This window comes from Phyllostomus hastatus, unplaced genomic scaffold (assembly GCF_019186645.2).
Source record: "Phyllostomus hastatus isolate PE091 unplaced genomic scaffold, TTU_PhHast_1.1 phas_contig_551, whole genome shotgun sequence".
Classification (NCBI taxonomy): domain Eukaryota; kingdom Metazoa; phylum Chordata; class Mammalia; order Chiroptera; family Phyllostomidae; genus Phyllostomus; species Phyllostomus hastatus.
This window is the reverse complement of record NW_025333909.1, coordinates 2661556-2680540: the sequence shown is the minus strand read 5'-3', so window position 1 is coordinate 2680540 and position 18985 is coordinate 2661556. Positions and strand designations below refer to the sequence as shown.

The window sequence follows — 18985 nt, the reverse complement described above, 5'->3', positions numbered from 1 at the left end:
TATAAAGACAGCTTTTGCTAACAGGAATTGCTGATGGATTAGATGTAAGGTAAAAGGGAAAGAAAGTAATCAAGGAAGATTCTAAAGTTCTTGACCTTAGCAACTGGGTGACTTAACAATTGGATGGGGGAGACCAGAGTAAGAGTAAGTTGAGGAAAACTATGGAATCAACAATTGTGTTTTTGTATATTTTATTTTAATATTTTTATTTTATTAAATTTATTGGGGTGACATTGGCTAATGAAACCATACAGGTTTCAAGTGTACACTCAATTATAATTATACATCATCTGCATACCCCATTGTGCTTTCACCACTTAAAGTCAAGTCTCCCTCATGTCCATTTACCCCCCCTGCTGGCTTCTACCTCCCCCACCCCCTTTCCCTCTGGCTATCACCACACTTCTCTGTGTCTATGTGTCATATATATATGGCTAATCCCTTCACCTTTTTCACCCAGCCCCCCACCTTCCTCCCCTCTGAGAGCTGTCAGTCTGTTCTATGCATCTATGCCTCTGTTTCTATTTTGTTTGTTCATTTATTTTGTTGACTAGATTCCACATATAAATGAGATCATACAGCATTTATCATTTCATTTTATATTTTAGTCTTTGAAAAATTTTATTGATTGATTTGAGAAAGACATCGACTTTTTGTTCAACTTATTTATGCATTCATTGGTTGCTTCTTTTATGTGCCCTGACCGGGGATCGAACTCACAACCTTGGCATATCATGATGACATTCTAACCAACTGAGCTACTCAGCACAGGCTGGCATTTGTCCTTTTAAATTGGAGATTCCCATGAGTTATCCAAGGATAACTATTGGACAGGGATTTGAGATAGAAATAGAGGGGCAATAACAGTCTAAGATACATAAATTTGAAAATAATCCTCAAATTTAAGATACTTTAAAGTTGTGAAATTGAATGAGGTCATACAGGAAACAAACAGAGAAGTGGACTTGCAAAAAAATCTGGGACCTTCCAACATGTAGGAGTTGGAAAAAGAACGAAAGCTAGAAGAGCAGACTAAGACAGATATGTCCAGTGAGGCAGAAGGAGCGTTTGGTGTCCTGAAAGCCAAGTAAATAAAATGTTTCAAGAAGGAAGAGTTAATCAACTGTGGCAAATGCTGTGCACAAACTGAGTATGATGAGAACAGGGGAATGGCTGGCCATTTGGTTTGGCCACATGGAGATTGCTGGTAACCCTGACAAAAATGGTCTCAGTAGAGTGGTGGGGAGGGATGCAGAATGAGTGCAGTCTGCATACTAAGCAATTATTCCATTGAATGGCATTTATTTTTTTCACATATATCTCTCTTTATTTAGTCTATAAACTCCTTGAGCACAGAGACTGTATCTTACTTCTACGTAGCACTGTACCTGACAGAGAGTAGTTACTGAATCCACGCAAGCTGATTTTCTCCCCACATTTACTGATATAATTGACAAATAAAAGTTGTATGTATTGGGTTGGCCAAAAAGTTTGTGTAAAAAACAGGACACATTTTTCATTTTCACCAATAACTTTATTGGCTATTTTCAGTATGTCTGCTATATCCTGCATGGTAGAATGTTGCTTGTTCTCAGTGAATGTCTCTATTTGATCGCTGTCAACTTCAAATGGGTGTACCCAACTGTGGAGCATCATCCAGTGAGAAATCTCCAGCAAAAAACTTTGCAAACCACTTTTGTTTTTGCAAACCACTTTTGACACATTCCATCAGTCATAGAACCTTCTCCATACACTGCACAAATCTTTTTTTGCATTTCAGTTGCACTTTTACCTTTCTTGAAATATAAAGCATAATATGCTGAAACATTGCTTATTTTCCTCCATCTTCAATATTAAAATGGCTGCACAAAAATTCACTGATTTTGATAAGTTTTCTTAAACATGACAGCTGTCACAATATAATCTAACAAAATTGTTTCAAACAAAGTTAAGGACAACTAAGCACTACTAGAGCCATGTACAGAAAAAAACAAATAAACTCTTTGACCAACCTAATATTTAAGGTATATAATGTGATGTTTTGATATATGGATATGTTGTGAAATGATTACCACAATCAAACTAATTAACATCCATCACCTCACATAGCTACTGAGTTTTTTATGTGATGAAAATATTTATCTAACCTCTTCACAAACTTCAGGCACACAAACAGTATTATTAACTATAGTCACTACGGTATACCTTAGCTCTCCAGAACTTATTCAGCCTGCATAACTTAAATTTTTTAGTGTTTCATCAACACCTTCTCATTCCCCATCTCCCAATTCCCTGGCAACCACTACTTTATTCTATGCTTCTATGATGTGGACTTTTTTCGATTCCACATGTAAGTGAGATCGTGCAGTATTATTGGTCTTTCTGTCCTTTGCTTATCTCATTTAGCATAAATTTTTCCAGGTTCACCCTTGTCACAAGTAACAGGATTTCCATCTTTTTAATGAGTAAATAGTATTCCATTGTGTGTGTGTATCTCCCATATCTTCTTTATCCACTCATCCATCAATGGACACTAGGTTATTTCCATGTTTTCATTATTGTGAACAATGCTGCAATTAACATCAAAGTGCATTTATCTATTTGAGATACTGATTTCATTTCCTTTGGACATATACCCAAGTGGAATTGCTGGGACATATGGTACTCTTATTTTTAATTTTTTGAAGAAACCTCCATACTATTTCCATAATGGCTATATGAATTTACATTCCTACCAACAGTACATAAGGGTTTCCTTTTCTTTATATCCTCACCAACACTTACACTTTGTCTTTTTGGTAAAAGCCATCCTAACAAGTGTGAGGTGATATCTCATTGTGGATTTAACTTGAACTTCCTTGATGATTAGTGAGGTTGAGCTTTCTCTATATACCTGTTGGCTATTTACACGTCTTCTTTTGAGAAATGACCTATTCAGATTCTTTGATCTTTTAAAATTTGAGTTATTTCTTTTTTGTTATTGAGTTGCATGGGCTCCTTATATATTTTGGATATCCTACCCTTATCCGATAATATTGTATACAAATATCTTCTATCTGTAGATTGTCTCTTTATTCTGTTAACTGTTTCCTTTGCTATGCAGAAGCTTTTTAGTTTGAAGCAATCACATTTCTCTATTTTCCTTTTGTTGTCTATGCTTTTGGTATCATACACAAAAATATAACTGCCCAGACCAATTTCAAGGAGCTTTCCCCCTATTTTTATCTTCTACTAATTTTACAGTTATAGGTCTTACATTTAAGTTTTTAATGCATTTTTGAGTTGATTTTTGTATATGGTATGAGATAATGGTTCAATTTCTTTCCATTACATGTGGATGGATATCCAGTTTTCCCAACAGCATGTACTGAAGGGACTATACTTTTCCCATTCTGTATTTAAACTTTGTTGAATACCAATTGACCATAAATGTGTGGATTTATTTTGGGGTTCATTATTCTCATTCACTGGTCTAAATGTCTATCTTTTTTTTCTTAGCCATTTGGGGTTTTTTTCATCACCATTTATCCCCCACTACACACTCTTCCATGCCAGTATGATACTGTTCGGATTACTATATCTTTGTACTATATTTTGATCTCAAAAAGTGTGATGCCTCCAACTTTGTTCCTCTTTCTCAAGATTGCTTTGGCTATTTGGGGTCTTTCTACTCAGTCATTTGAATGCAATGGTGTCTACCGCCCCCACTGACTAGTACAGTGAAGTCATCATTGTTCACACATGAGCATTCCAGTCCACTCTCCTTGGCTGCCAGGTCACATCGATGTCACGCAAACCATTCGTGTTATATTAACAATGGCTGGACATTTTCTGGACAGACCTTGTATATGTGTGTCAGGTTAAATTGGTTTTATATTGTTAAAGTGAGCTGTTTCCTTATGGATTTTCTGTGTGGGTGACCTATGCATTGCTGAAACTGGGGTACATACTGAAGTCCACTACTATTATTTTATTACTGCCTATCTGTCCATTCATTTCTGTTACTACAATGTTTGCTTTACATACTTAGGTGAGCTCAGAAGTTGGGGGAGGAGTGGCATGAGCAGTGTAAAAATGTCTTGCTGGTCAGGGCACATGCCTGGGTTGAGGGTTCAATCCCAGGTTAGAGCATGTACAGAAGGCAATCAGTTGATGTTTCTCTCTCACATTGATGTTTCTCTTCCTTTGTCCCCCTCCCTTCCCCCCTCTCTAAAATAAAAAAATAATAACTTTAAAGAATTAAAAAGTATGTTCTTCCTACCATATACAATGAACCTTTTCTTATTTTTGTGCTCCACCTCGATGCTATAATCTCTCAGCTGGCTACCATAGCCTTCATGAAGATATTTTGATGCATGGATGGTTGTTCAAATTGTTGTTACTGGGAGAGGACGTGCTCTGGAAACTACTATTCAGCCATGTTTGCTGACGTCACTCCTCCATGTTATTTGCATTTGAAATTAAAATCTAGAACATTCAAAAAGTACATTTCTCACCCATTTCAATGTACTGAGGCACAGATCTAAGAACATCTTGGACCCTCCACTGGCCCCCTAAGGGACCATGGTAACTGGCTTTGCAGGTTTATCCTCGTCCTATCCACTGCCAATGGACTAATTTGCTCTCTGGGCACAAATTTTTAAAACCTTGCTTTGTGTGGCCCAGGAGACACGAAAAGTCTACCTTTGCATGGAGTCAAATGGCCATACCTTTACTTCTGCCCTCTTTGTGTCTAATTACTGTTTTCTTAAGGTGAATTGTAGTACTGACCTTCACCTCCATCCAGGGGAGGAGCATAGAAAATTGTCCTTTCCCGCAGCAAGCGCTTTGAAATCGTGATTGGTTTGTGCCTTCTTGCTGTCACTCGAGGTGGAGGCACTGGGGGTGCAGCACTCTCCTCAGGTGGACCTGAATAGATCTGTAAAGGGGGAATATTTCCAGGAAACAATTAGAAAGGTCAAGTTTTTGCCTCCCTAATGCTAATTACTACTTGACACCCACCAGGATTACATCTATAGTCAGCCATAGCAATTCTAAATGAGTCAAGGAATTGGGGGGACTGTCTTAATCACTCTAGCTACTAGGCTAGTATATAAAAGTATCCCTCCACGTTGGAGGTACAGCACCTGGCATTTCTCAGTGGAGGAAATAATAGGGACAAAAACTCCAACATCAGTACTGGATCTTCCACTTACTGCCTGGAAAACCTTAGCAAAGTCACCTCCCATCTCTGGCAACTGAATTTATGGTTCTCTTTGCCATAGGAGGTTAGTCTGCACCTTAATTAATCCACTTCTCTTTAACTTTCAGGACTCAACTCATGATCCTCTGTATGAAGCATATTCTGACTCTCAAGACAGAGATATGTTTCCCCTTCCATGTGTCCCCACAGCATCTGATGTACATCCTCATCATAGTAGTTATCACATTGTATCCTGAGTATTAGTTGGTCCAACTTCCCTGGCAGTATCATGAGTTTCCCAACAGGAGAGAGTTCTGTTGCATACATCTCTGGAAGGTAGGGCCCTAACAGGGCCCCAGGCAAAAGGTAGCAGCTCAATAATAATTTTTAGACTGAATGGATGAACTTTGGCTGCCAGGCCCCTCAAGGCCTGTGAAATAATAGAGTCTTTTCTCACTTATTCCTATTGGAATTAGGAAAAGAGAGTATAACATCGAGATTAAAGAGTCAGCTATGAAACTGGACCACTCTCTTATACCATATAAAAATAAACACAAAATGGGTTAAACACTTAAATGTAAGGCCTAAAACCATAAAACTCCAAGAAGAAAACATAGGAAGTAAACTGCCTGACATCAGTTTGAGTAATATATTTTGGGATACATCCTCTCAAGCAAAGGAAACAAATGCACAAATAAAAGAAATATGACTTCATTAAACTAAAAAGCTTGTGCACAGTGAAGGAAACTTTAAACAAAACAAAAACACAACCTACTGAATGGGAGAATGTATGCAAATAAGGTATCTGATAAGAGGTTGATATAAAAAAAAATATGTAAGAAACCTATACAACTCCATAACAAAAAAGTAAACCATCCAGTTGAAAACTGGGCAGAGGACATAAAAAGACACTTCTCCAATGAAGGCATATCGATGGCCAACAAAGAAACATATGCAAAGATGCTCAGTATCACTAATAATAGAAAAATATAAATCAAAACCACAATGAGATACCACCACCTATCAGACAGAATGGCTATTATCAAAAAGTCAACAAACAATAAGTACAGGTGAGGATGTGGAGGAAAGGGAACCCTTGTGCACTGTAGGTGGGACTACAAACTGTTGTGGCCCCTACGGAAAGCAGTATGGAAATTCCTCACAAAACTAAAAACAGAACTATTATACAACGTAGTGATTCTACTTGTGGGTATTTATCCAAAGAAAACAAAAACACTAATTTGAAAACACATATGCTATGTTCATTGCATCATTATTTACAATAGCCTAGGTATATAAGAAACCTAGGTGTCCATCAATAGATGATTGGATAAAAAAGATGTGGTATATATACAACAGAATATTACATAGCAATGAAAAAGAATGAAATTGTGCCATCTGTGACAACATGGATGGATCTAGAGGGAAAGTGAAATGCTAAGTGAAATAAGTCACATAGAGAAAGATGATCACTGTATAGTTTTACTTACATGTAGAATCCAAAAAAAAATGAAAACAAACAAACAAAGCAAAACAAAAACACTTACAGAAACAGACCAAAGGAATGGTTACCAGAAGGGAGAGTGGGGGATGATGGGTGAAAAGAGGGAAGGGGTTATAGTCACCAATGTTATGGTAAGTTTACATACTGACAAATGATTACTAGAATCAGTTGAGTGATCACATTGTAAGGTGTATAAATGTCAAATCACTATACTGTACACCTGAAACTAATTTAACCAACATAAGATTGTATACCAACTATTAAAAAAAGAGTCAGCTCTGAGTCAGATTCAGTTGTATTGAGGCTTTGCTGCTTACTAGCTACATGATTTTGGAAGAGGTACTTATTAAACCTTATGAGCCTCAAACTTGAGGCTCACTTTGCACTTCCCAACCTTAGTTGCAAAATGAGTATAATGATACCATCTATCTCATAAGGTTGTTATGATTGATTGAGAAAATATACATAAACAGTTTATTCTAGAATATATAAAGTGTTCAATAAATGGAAAGTATTCTATTAGCAACCCTAACAAGGATTTAAACCCATGATTCCTTAGAGGAAGAGGGAGGGAACAAGGAGATGAAGAAAGAGAGTGGAGTCCTAGCTGATGTGGCTCAGTTCATTGGGTGTCATTCTGTAACCAAAAGGTTGTGGGTTCAATTCCTGGTCAGGGCATATGTTTAGGTCGTGAGTTTGATCCCTGGTCTGGGTGCATATGAGAAGCAATCTCACAATGTTTCTCTTTCACATGGATGTTTCTTTTTCTCCCTCCTTTCCTTCCTCTGTCTCTCTAAAAGCAATGGAAAAAATATCTTCGGGTGAGGATAAAAATGACAAAAAAATAAAAGAACGAGGGTGGAGGAGGGTGGGAGGTTGATATTGGAGCAATAAGGGTTGAAGTGGTTTTGTGGTATGCAAATCAGGAATTATGGACTTGATACCTGATGGCTCTTCAAGGTCTCTTCCAGGTTAAATTATTTCATTTCCCTCCTCCAGTAATACAAATTATTTATTTCTCATTAACATATATCTTTCTTTATGGTGCGGTCTTTTTCATGGAGCTGCCCAACCCCCAAGATGGGCTCATTAACTTCTAGGGTTAGTAGTGAGAGCTGCTAATGCCATCTGGAAAGGGTGCTGTCTACAGGCCCTGCCTCCTCCAAGTAGACTGAGACATGGTTTGGGAGTCTTTTAAGATCAGTTCTGCCAATGTGGCAGTAGGCGGGTCTCAGAGAAGATGCTCAAAAAGTCTAGAAACAAAGAGGAGGCACTTCATAACGTGTATCCCCTCTAAAATTAAAACATGGCCTGGATAACCCTACCGTCAACATGGATTGCAACATCTTCCCCAAAGCTGGCCTACAGATGTAAGCCTTGGAGCCAAGCTTTAATGGGGAAATGTTGGCAATTACTGTGGTAGGAAGATTCCATTTATCTGTCTCTCTGTTCTGCGGGCCCTCTAAAGGCCACACTTCATATCTCTTTTAAATGATAAGCTTTAACCTATCTGTTACTGCTATTCCCTTTGAGAAGAATAATGGAGTAAATGATCGTTCCCAGGAAAGTGTAGGTTCCATGAAATAAAGGCCTCTGCTTTGTGTTCAGGTGTATCCCCTGTGCCTACAACATTGCTGGTATGTAAAAAAAAATCAGTAAGTATTTATTAAATTAATGAATATCATTAGTTCTTTGGAAACAGGACTACCAAGTACAGATATAACTCATGAGTGGGCTTGGGAAGAAAAACCTGGGAAAATCTCCATAGTTTTTCTTAGGCGATGAGAAAAGAAAGAAGATGGGCCCATGATCTCTGAAGTTACTTTTGATAGCCCAATTTTAATGAGGAGAAAACTTTTAGAGATGAAGAAGCAGTTAAGAGGAACCCAAGAAAAGAACTCAACCTGTTCTATTCAGTTCCCTATTGACTTCTTTCTTTAAAAGGTTTTATTTATTTATTTTTTAGAGAGGGGAAGGAAGACAAAATGAGAGAGAGAGAAACATCAATGTGTGGCTGCCTCTTACTAAGGACCTGGCCTGCAATCCCCTACTAAGGACCTGGCCTGCAACCCAGGCATGTGCCCAGACTGGGAATTGAACCAACGACCTTTTGATTAGCAGGCCGGCACTCAATCCACTGAGCCACAGCAGCCAGGGCTGAGCACTGTTTATAATAGTGAACTCCTTCATATACAATCTCTATTATGTGTCAGTTACAGTTCTAAGTGCTTTGCATATATTAATTCATTTAGTGATTGTTTACAAAGTCCTTTCTCTGAACTTCCAAAGAGAATTTGGGGCTAGCACATTCCCTAAATTCCACTACAGAATAAATCCCTCTATCTACCTTTTTCATAGGATTAAAGGAGGAGAGAAATAACTGCAAACATAAATGAAACACTGAAGAAATCATTAAAACTTGACAGAGTATAAGCCCTCACTTTCATTCCTCTGGACACTCGAGTGGCTCTTCCACAGCTGAAGAACCAGGGAGGAATTCTTAGCTTGTGTATATACTAAGTCAATTCACTAGCAAGAAGACTAGAGAGGGGATTTGATGCCAAAGGGTGAGCTAAGAATAAAGACCGTGCACTGCCCAAGGTCACTTGATAGCAAGTGGCAGGGCTATGATATGAACTCAGATGTGCCTGACTTCAAGGTTAACACTCTTTCCACGGGATAACATAGAAAGAAACATTTTACGTTCAAACAAATAATCCCTTGGGGGAAAACAGTATCAGGCAAAACTTATTTTCCCATTGTCCCAAACTCCAGCGAAGAGGACAGAAAAGATTCAGCTCTCTGCAGACTGGCTAAGAACTCGCAGGGGTTTGTCGTCTTTGATAGTGACTTTGAGAAATAGCCCAGAGGATACAGAGAACAGAATAAGGCAAGGCAGTGCTGTTTATTTTCAAAAAACATAGTTAGCACTGAGTGAATGTTAGCTGATTGAATTTTAAAGTCCTGGTCTGAGAGAACGAAATACCCAAGGAAAACGACTTCAACTCTGCTGAGCCTTGGCTAGCTCGCCTGGGGTTGTAGTCAGGAGTCCAATTCCTGGGAATCCTTTTTCTAAAGTTTCATGAGGACTAAAGTTGGATGATAACATCTGCTGGGCTTTGAGACACAACCAAGAGAAGTATGTCCTTCACTGGGGGAGGAGGATCATGAACTGATTGCCTGAATTTGGTCATCTATTAACCCCCCTCCAGTTTCTTCTTTGTCGGGCCTTCAGGTATGAAAGAGAACAAATTTAACATAAGGCATTTTTCAACTGCCCAAAGCCCAGACTCATTCAAACTCTTGGAAATTTTGAACTGAGCCACTGTCCAGATTCTCCCCAGATGCAGCTTCAAGCTGCAAATATCACATTGTTCAAAAAGTACCTTGCCTTTCCATAAATCAGAGCTACAAGACTTGGCCCTGATGAATCCCAGATTTCCACCAAGTCTCCATTTACACTCTGGCTGAGGCTGTGTTGCACTTTCTGGGGGCTGGTTGTATTAGCAAACACTGTACTCTGAACTTCATTAAAAACAAAGGTGGCGATGGGGTCAAAACAACGAGCTCTTAGCATTTGGCAGAAACCACTTTCAACATCAAGTGTGTCACCAAGTTTCCGTGCAGTATGCAAGGAACTTTGAAAATGTCATGTCTGTTGTTATCAAGAGCCAACTTTTTTGTGAGAAAAGTTGTCGCCTGGTCTGTCTTTGGTCTCTTCAAGTGTTTAAGGCCCTTCTAGATGTAACATTCTGGAAACCTATCTACTCTACCCGTATGTTATACTTACAGTGACACCAATGTCCAAAGAGAAGTGATTTACCCAAGGCTCCAAAGCCAGTAGTAGGTGGTAGAACTGAGACCAGAACCCAGTAATTCAAATCCCTAATCTGGTGTCCTATTTCCTTAAAACACGGTGCCTCCTACTCGGAACAGTTTTTCACTCCCACTGATCATACCGGATAGGCCTATAACCCATGCTCTGTCTGCTGATCCACTCACTCCCCTGGGCAGTTGCGTTGGAAAGGGAATACAGTACTGACAGAGAGAAAGCATGAAGTCAGATCCCGATAAGGACACCTCCATCCATTTGCCATGGGTTATGTGGTTTCTGCCAAGAACAGCATGGCAGATTTCAAGTGAAATTTTACTTTTAGACCTGTTTGGGATGCTTTTAGGATTGGGAAGTGAAGAGTTTCTGTATTGTTAACAACCATGAATTAAAAATTACCTAAGGACTTTTAAGAAAAGCCCCTTTGACTATATAAAGACTTAATAAATACCAAGGTAAAAGGATTGGAAGAATACCATAATGAAGATAAAGTTAATCCTGTCCATACAGTCCATGGGTGGTAGCATAGAGCACAGGAGATATGAGAATTTGGTGGGAAATGCTATGTACAAAGTACTTGCCATACTTATCTCACTGAATCCTCCCAACCGAGTGAGGAAGGTCTAATTATTAGCTCCCTTTTTAAAATGAGGCGGGAAAGGCTCAGGGAGGTAGAGTGGCTTGCTGAAGACCACCCAGCTAGCAAAGGATGGGGGTGGAATCCAACTTCAGGGTCGTTGTCTGGTTCCAAAGTTATTTTTTCATTCTTTCCATAATAGTCTCACCTCCAAGGATATTTGGAAAGCCTACAGAGGTAGCCTTGGCATTTCAAGGTTATTTCAAGAAGTCTTAATGCCAGATAATAGCAGTGATCCAGTCATAATCCCCCAAATCTCAGAGCTTCCCCCCCCTAGTGCTCTTCCACTGATTTCTGGATTCTGAAATTCCCATAGGCAGTTATCACCAGACTGAGGAACCTGAGTCTGCTTCAAGTCCTGCTGCCGAAGTACACCTATCTGGCCCTCAAGCTCACTGGCCACAGTCTTTCTGAATTATCCAGACTCTGATGTTCAAATCTGAGACTCAGACCACTCAAAGGAGAATAGCAAAGGTGAAGATATATGATATGAGAAAAAGCACTGGCCATTGAAAGAAATGGACTATAGATCTTGGACATCTTTTTCAAATTCTCAAAAATCTGATCCTATATTTATTCTCTCTGTCTCTCTTTCTCTGCCTCTCTCTCTCTCTCTTTTCTCCTTCCTTGCTCAAGATATAATAAAAACAGATACTTAACTTTGATAGTCCATGACAAATTGAATCCGTCTTGGCCTCAGTTTACCTTTAAGTACAATTAGGGATTATCTGATAAAAGTTGTGAGGATACAATAAGAAGTTAAATGTCAAAACTGTAGCACAGTGCATGGCACATAGCAAGCTCTCAATAAATGCTACCTGTTACAGTTATTTCACTGTTCTTATTATTATTTCACTGCCATATGAAGAGAAGAAAAGGAAGCAGAAGGTATTTCTACCTTTTGCTGAATCTTGAGGATAATTCTTAGGGTGACGAGAATCAAAAGGGTGACTCACAGGACATGTTTCAGCTCTTTGAATGTTGGGGTGGGGTAAACCCTAGCTGCATCCTATACTTACTGCACTATCTCATCAGGCTTGGAGAGACTTATTCATTTCAAACAGGTCTTGACCTCAATTCAAAGTTAAGAAAACTAGGTCTTTGCAAAATATGTGAAAGATCTTCTTGATGTAGACAAAATTAAAAACTTGAAGGTGTTTTCAAAGATTCACTATGACTAATAAACACATCTGTAATTTCTCAATATTAATAATTTTCTGCTGAAAGATATTCTCTTGAAGTTACACGTTGCTCTTAACATTTACTACTTAAAGATATTTTTTTCTGAAAATTCATTTGAAAATGTCTGCCAAATCCCCACCTAGCTACATATTAGAATCTGAAAAAGTCATCCGATTCTTTTAAATAACATACAGGCTAGTAAATGTTATTTTAAATAACTTTTAGTTTAACTTTATCATTTCATAAATGAAAGGCAATGGAGAAGATATCTGGCTTAATTAGATTTTCTGTCTCTCTCCGTGTGTGTGTGTGTGTGTGTGTGTGTGTGTGTGTGTACACAGAGATATATTTTAAAATACATAAAATATAAATCTATAAAGCATAAACCTAAATTTGTATGTACTCCCATTTTTAAATATCTACCTACCTATCTCTTCAAAAAGCAGTAGAGGGAAATATATCTCTATTCTCTTGTTGCCCTCTAGTGGCACACCAAAACCCATATAAAACCACATTTTAGAGAGAAAGGAAGATCGGGCCACGACTAGAAAAGACTGTTTCTTCTGGGTTGCTAGACTGTGTATCTGAAAAATACATAAATCACAGTTGTTCTTTAAAAGGACTCTTGTTTGCCTCTCCAAATCCATTACATGGCTATGATGTTGGGTTTTTCCTGGCCGAGGTCCCATTTGGCCATTTGGGAACATAGGCAGCATTTGAGTTCCCACAAATCCAGCTACCTCTGGCCAATTCACAGGACGAATTGCCCTTAACCATCTCCATGTATACCATTCAGTTCCTTCAACCCTGGCTTCTAACCATACGTCTTTAGAGATAAGGCCAAAATGCACTTTCACACACATTGGTAATAGATTTTCTAATTGCCTTAAAAATGATGAGTTATTCTCCCAGAAAACCATATTTAAGGCAGTAAAGTAAGACCCTGCAGGATTATAAAGTAGCCTCCAACCCAGTGAAAGAGAAAGATTGGCAATAAGGAGAGAACTCAAGGGAGATTAGAAGAGCTAAGTCAACATTAGTGATGCAAAGACAAGTACAACTCGCTGTTGTCTGTAACATCTCACACAAAACAGCCTGTTCCCTGAGCTGCAGGCTAAACCCAACAGAGCGAGACTGAAGTCTTGGCTTTGCCACTTACCACAATTCATCCCTCTGTGTCCAAAGCCAAAAAATAGAAATAATAATATTTATCATTCCCAGAGTTAGAATAAGGACTAAATGAGATAAAAGTACACTGCTCCACTCTGGGCACATAGCCTGATTCCACGTTCCTTGAACAACAAAAAAAAAATCCAAATCTAAAGAGGCAGAACTGCTGGTTCCTAGCTCCAATTCAATGATCTCGGCAGTAGCAAAGGAGGAAAATGGCCAATGCTAAGTTGTGTAACTGAGAAGATGAGTTTGCAAAGGACGAGAGACAACTGGAAGACTTTAGGGCTGCTACCCGAGTTTTTTTATAAATTAGGTGGGGAGAACTATGGGGGTAGGTGGGGGTGTGGTAAATTTCTAAAAACTAGATGAAGAGGAACAGAGTTGGAGAAATACAAATTTGTCATCACTACTGCAGTGTAGAAGAAGGGACCTCATCTGAAAGGAAGAGCCTGGACCAGAAGGTTGTCATTCTCTCTTTCCCATTCTAATATTGAAATGCATCTGTAGTATTTTTCCCTTTAAGTGAAATAACTCGCTGCTCTCAAAACTAAATTGCTAAAAAGTCCTTGCAGAACTGACCTTTCCCTTTCTCTGTAATTACTGATGGTCCCCCCAGCTCTGCAAACTTCTGAAAACACAAGTCAATGCAAATCTCTGGGTCTCACAGTAGTAGCAGGGAGCCCATAGCCCTCAGTAAGATGGGAAAGGAGAGAACCTAAGAATGATGCTGTTCTGGCGGTCAGTGTAGCACTAGATCCTCCCATCACTTACTGCCCCACCAGAAAACATATCATTTAGAGAAGTTGATTTAAATTGCTTTCTAAAAGCCTTTTTTAAAGGACTTAGAAATGGAACCCTTTAAGTGCCAATTATTGTGAAGCATTTAAATTTCATTGACAGACTCTGGATATTCTTAAAAGGGAAGCTGAAGGGAGGGGATGACAGAAACTTAAAACCAGTATGTTTAAGCCCTTTTCTATTAAAGAGCAAGTATAAATGGGAAAAACACATTACCAAAATTATAATATGCCGACTGAAAATCATATCCCATTAAGTGAACGACTTGGCGGGAACATATAATCCCCGATACTTGCAGAGCAGCATCGGCTCTCATATATACTGTCTGTTTTAATCCCCACAACCATCCTATGAGGTTACACCTACAAGGTCCAGAATTTCTGGCACCTATTACTTTGCTCTTTTTTCTAAATAAACAAGTTGATGAATGTATAATAACCTGGGATTTGTTTCCTATCTCCATATATTTCATATGAATAAATTCACAAATGAGGAAAGATCCTTGGTTACCATGTCTTTGTTTGGCAAACACGGTCAGAGTACATCTCTGATATCACACAAAGGTCAAGACTTTGATTATTTAACACTTATGACGGTTGTTTATGCAAGGGCCTAACAACTTCACTCAAAAGCTGACCACCAGGTAGTAAAATTAATCTCCTGTCGGATCATGGGGATAACGGGCAACTAGTACTTTAATTGCTCTTCACATCACCCCACAGATTATGCTTTTCATATCCTGGCCAAAGGCACAGCAGAATCATGCTTTTATGAACTCAGTAGGGAATGTGGTCATTCATTGAGAAATGGATTTTCTGGTAAAATTGAAGTTGGCATTTCCCCTAAAAATTGTAACAACAAAAAACTCTATTTTGTTAGCCTCATGGTAGGAGACTAAGCATGCTGGGGTTAGTCTTGGGTCTACTTATAAATTTATTAGAACATTTAAAATGCCATGAATCATACGATGAGCTTCCATGGCTCTGTACCGCCTGCAGGACAAAGACCAAAACTGCTCATCAAGGATGCAGGGTGTATGGTCTGAGCCCCAAATGCTACGCTTGGAAGAATATCCTCTAATACAAATTCATGGCCTATATGAATGACCCTCAGCAAATCTTGCCTCAGAGTTCTTTGGCCTTCTCATCACCAATGATCTGTACCTCTGTCTCAGGTACCCATTTTCATGAATGGAACAAATATCTGGAGGTAGGATAGTACAGATCTAAGCTGTTTAGTTCCAAATCTGAGCTTCAATACTTACTCTGTGACCCTGGACAAGTCACAGCTTTTCTGTGCCTTGGATTTTCTTATGTGAAATCAGGTATACATGTCCTAAAATGTGTAAAGAGCTTCAAACAGTGTTTGACACATAGTAGGGCTTTATAATTGTTAGCTAATACTTTTTTGTCATCACATGGAAATTTGCTTCATCTCTGATGGTCAAAATACTAGTCTCCATCTCTGATGATAACTTCCTATCCTTCTAGAAACCCCATGCTTTTACTCTCCCTATTCCTGGTCTTCAACACTGAGACCTCTATTCCCTTGATTCTTCCACTTTTTCTCTGTCTACCAATTCCCACACTTCCTCCCCCTTTCTCAGTTTGGTCTAACGGGTGGATAATAAATAGCTACCAACACCCTCACCATTTTTGGCCCCTGTTCATTTCCCACAAGTCCCTAAAAACACCAACGCTGAAAGCAGCACGTAATTCATCTTTTCTAGTTCCACATACTGGCTTTTGAGCAGTGTCGTGGGGTGTGAGGCCTCACCAGGGATGGTGCCACTCTACATTTATGGTTTACATTGTCCTTTAATAACAACTGTTTAAAATGTCCTTCGTCAGCTCTCTCTCCATTCCTTTCCTAGACTGTTTTAAAGCTTCTCTTACTCTCCTTATGCCTTCGGCCCTAGATCCATTTCCCTTACCCTCAGCAGATAAAAATAAGCTTAGTTCTACTTGAGAAAACAAAGTGCAGGAATCCTAATCTTCCTCAATTTTCACAAACACTGCTTCCTCGTGCCCCCAGCTGGCAAACTCATATGCATCTATTCCTATTTCCCCCTCCCTCTTCCATAAAACGCTGTCCAAAGCCAATCTTTCAAGTAATGTGGAGGCCATCTGCTCAAAGCTCCTCAGAAACTTCCGTCCATCAATTATCCTCTCTCTCACTTGGGTCTTGTTTTTTCAATTACAGTTGACATATAATATTATATCAGTTTTAGGTGTACTGCATAGTGATTAGTCATTTATATGACTTAGGAAGTGACTGATCCCCTCAAGAAGTCTAGTACTCATCTGACACCGTACACAGTTATTACAATACTACTGACTATATTCCCTATGCTGTACTTTACATCCCCATGACTGTTTTCTAACTACCAAGCTGTTATTTCTCACTTCCTTCACCTTTTCACCCAACCCTCCACCCCCCTCCCATCTGGCAACCATCAGTTTGGTTTCTGTATCTATGAGTCTGTTTCTGTTTTGCTTGTTCATTTATTTTGTTCATTAGATTCCACATATAAATGAAACCATATGAGTCTTTCTTGGAATTATTTCACTTAGGATAATACCCTCTACATACATACATCCTGTCACAAATGTAAGATTTCATCCCTTTTTATGGCTGAGTAATACCCCATTGTATATATGTACCACATCTTTATCCATTCATCTATCAATGAGCACTTAGCTTGTTTCCATATCTTGTCTACTGTAAATAATGTTGTGATAAACTTAAGGATGTATATATCTTTTCAAATTAGTGTTTTGGATTTCCTCCAATATATAGCCAGAAGTGGGACTGTTGAGTTATATGGTAGTTAGTTCTCTTTTTAAATTTTTGAGGAACCTCCATAGTGATTGTACCAATTTGTGATACCACCAATAGTATACAAGGCTTCCCTTTTCTACCCATCCTCACCAATACTTGTTGTTTGTTGATTTACTGCTCATCGGCAGGTGAGAGGACAGATGGCCAACAGACATGAAAGATGCTCAATGCCACTAATCATCAGAGAAATGCAAATTAAAACCACAAATAGATATCGTCTCTCACCTCAATCTCTTCCTCCACACCAGTTCTACTCCTGGTTTATAAACATGCACAAGTTTCCCAGCCTTAAAAAGATGCTCTCTTGAATCAATGTCTCTCTAGCCACTGCCTCCAATTTTTCCTTCCTTTACAACCAAGCTACCTGACGCTCACTTCCTCACCTCCCATTAGATATTTTAAAATAATTTATTATGAAATATTTCAGATAAATAAAAGAGATTAAAATATTATAACAGAAAGTCCTGTGGAACCACTTCTTGCTTTAAGATCATTAACCTTCACCAGTTGCACGCCCTTTCTCCGCACAGAGGTAAGTACCATCTCCAATGGGCTTTCAGTAACTGAAGATTAAATGGTTGCACAAGAATGATGGGTACATATTCAAATGTCAGCTCAATACAATCTGCCACCCCCATCTCTCAACTCTAACAGACAGCTGTTACGAACTAAAATGTGTCCCCCTGAAGCTCATGTTTTGAAGACTTTACCCGCCACATGACTGAACTTGCAGATAGGGTCTTTGAAAGGTACTAAGGGTTAAGTGAGGTCATAAACGTGGAGTCTAACCCAGTATGACTTGTGTCCTTATGAGATGAGGAAGAGACACTCGGGAAGCACAGGCACAGAGGAAAGACTACATGAGGACACAGCAAGAAGGCAACCGCCTTCGAGCCAAGGAGAGAGGCCTCGGGAGAAACCAGAGCTGACTTGTTTAGCACCTTGGTTTGGGGCTTCCAGCCTTCAGGACTGTGGGAAAATAAATGTCTAAGGTTCAAGTGACCAAGTACATGGTATTCCCTAGCAAACTAATATACCAACTAAAAGGGTGTGGAAAGATACCCAGTTTCATTAATAATTTTTAGTTGATAAATTGAAAATGTATTTGAAAACAGTGAAATGCTTACTTCCCAGCTGGATCACATCAAAATATTTGGTAATACTCAGTTTACTGAAGATGTGAGAAAATAGGCCAGATACTGACGGTGCCAGTAGACATCAGTAAAACTTTTTTTAACTTTATTATTTTGAAATAATTTCAGGCTTACAGAAAAGTTGAAACATAGTACAGTGTTGCTGCATACTCTTCATCCAGATTCCCCTCATGTTAACATCTTATAAGCACAGTGCAATTATTAAGCCAAGAAATTAACATGGGCACGATAATATTAGCTAATCAACAGGTCTGGTTCAAATTTTATCAGTTTTTCAAATTAATGCCTTTTTTATAGTCTAGGGTGCAATCCAGGGTCCCATATGACATTAAGCTGTCATGTCACTGTAGTCTCCTCCTCACTGTGATACTTCGTCCATGTTTCTTTGCCTTTTACAACCATAGCACTTTTGAAGAGTACTGATACTCTTGAAAATAATGATACCCTTCAGAATGATATCCATGATGTCCATAACCCACAGAACCTGTTATTATGTTACCTACATGACAGAAGAGACTTTACAGATATGACTAAAGTAAAAAGTTTTGACATGGGAAGATTATCTTAAATTATCTGCGTGGGCCCAATATAACACAAGGGTCCTTATAAGAGGGAGGTAGGAGGTCCAGAGACATAGGGGATGTGCTGATAGACGCAAAAGTGGGGGAGAGAGAGGAGAGAG

The 18985-nt window shown here is 38.9% G+C and overlaps 1 protein-coding gene across 5 annotated transcripts in view; it reads right to left on the bottom strand.

The window, feature by feature from the left end:
* Positions 1-18985, bottom strand: part of OPHN1 (oligophrenin 1) — a 253859-nt gene that overhangs the window by 23754 nt on the left and 211120 nt on the right. For all 5 annotated transcript variants that reach the window (XM_045847507.1, XM_045847511.1, XM_045847508.1 and 2 more), the window contains exon 20: positions 4771-4918. In XM_045847507.1, coding sequence (XP_045703463.1) covers positions 4771-4918 — 148 coding nt within the window. The remainder of the gene's footprint in view (positions 1-4770; positions 4919-18985) is intronic.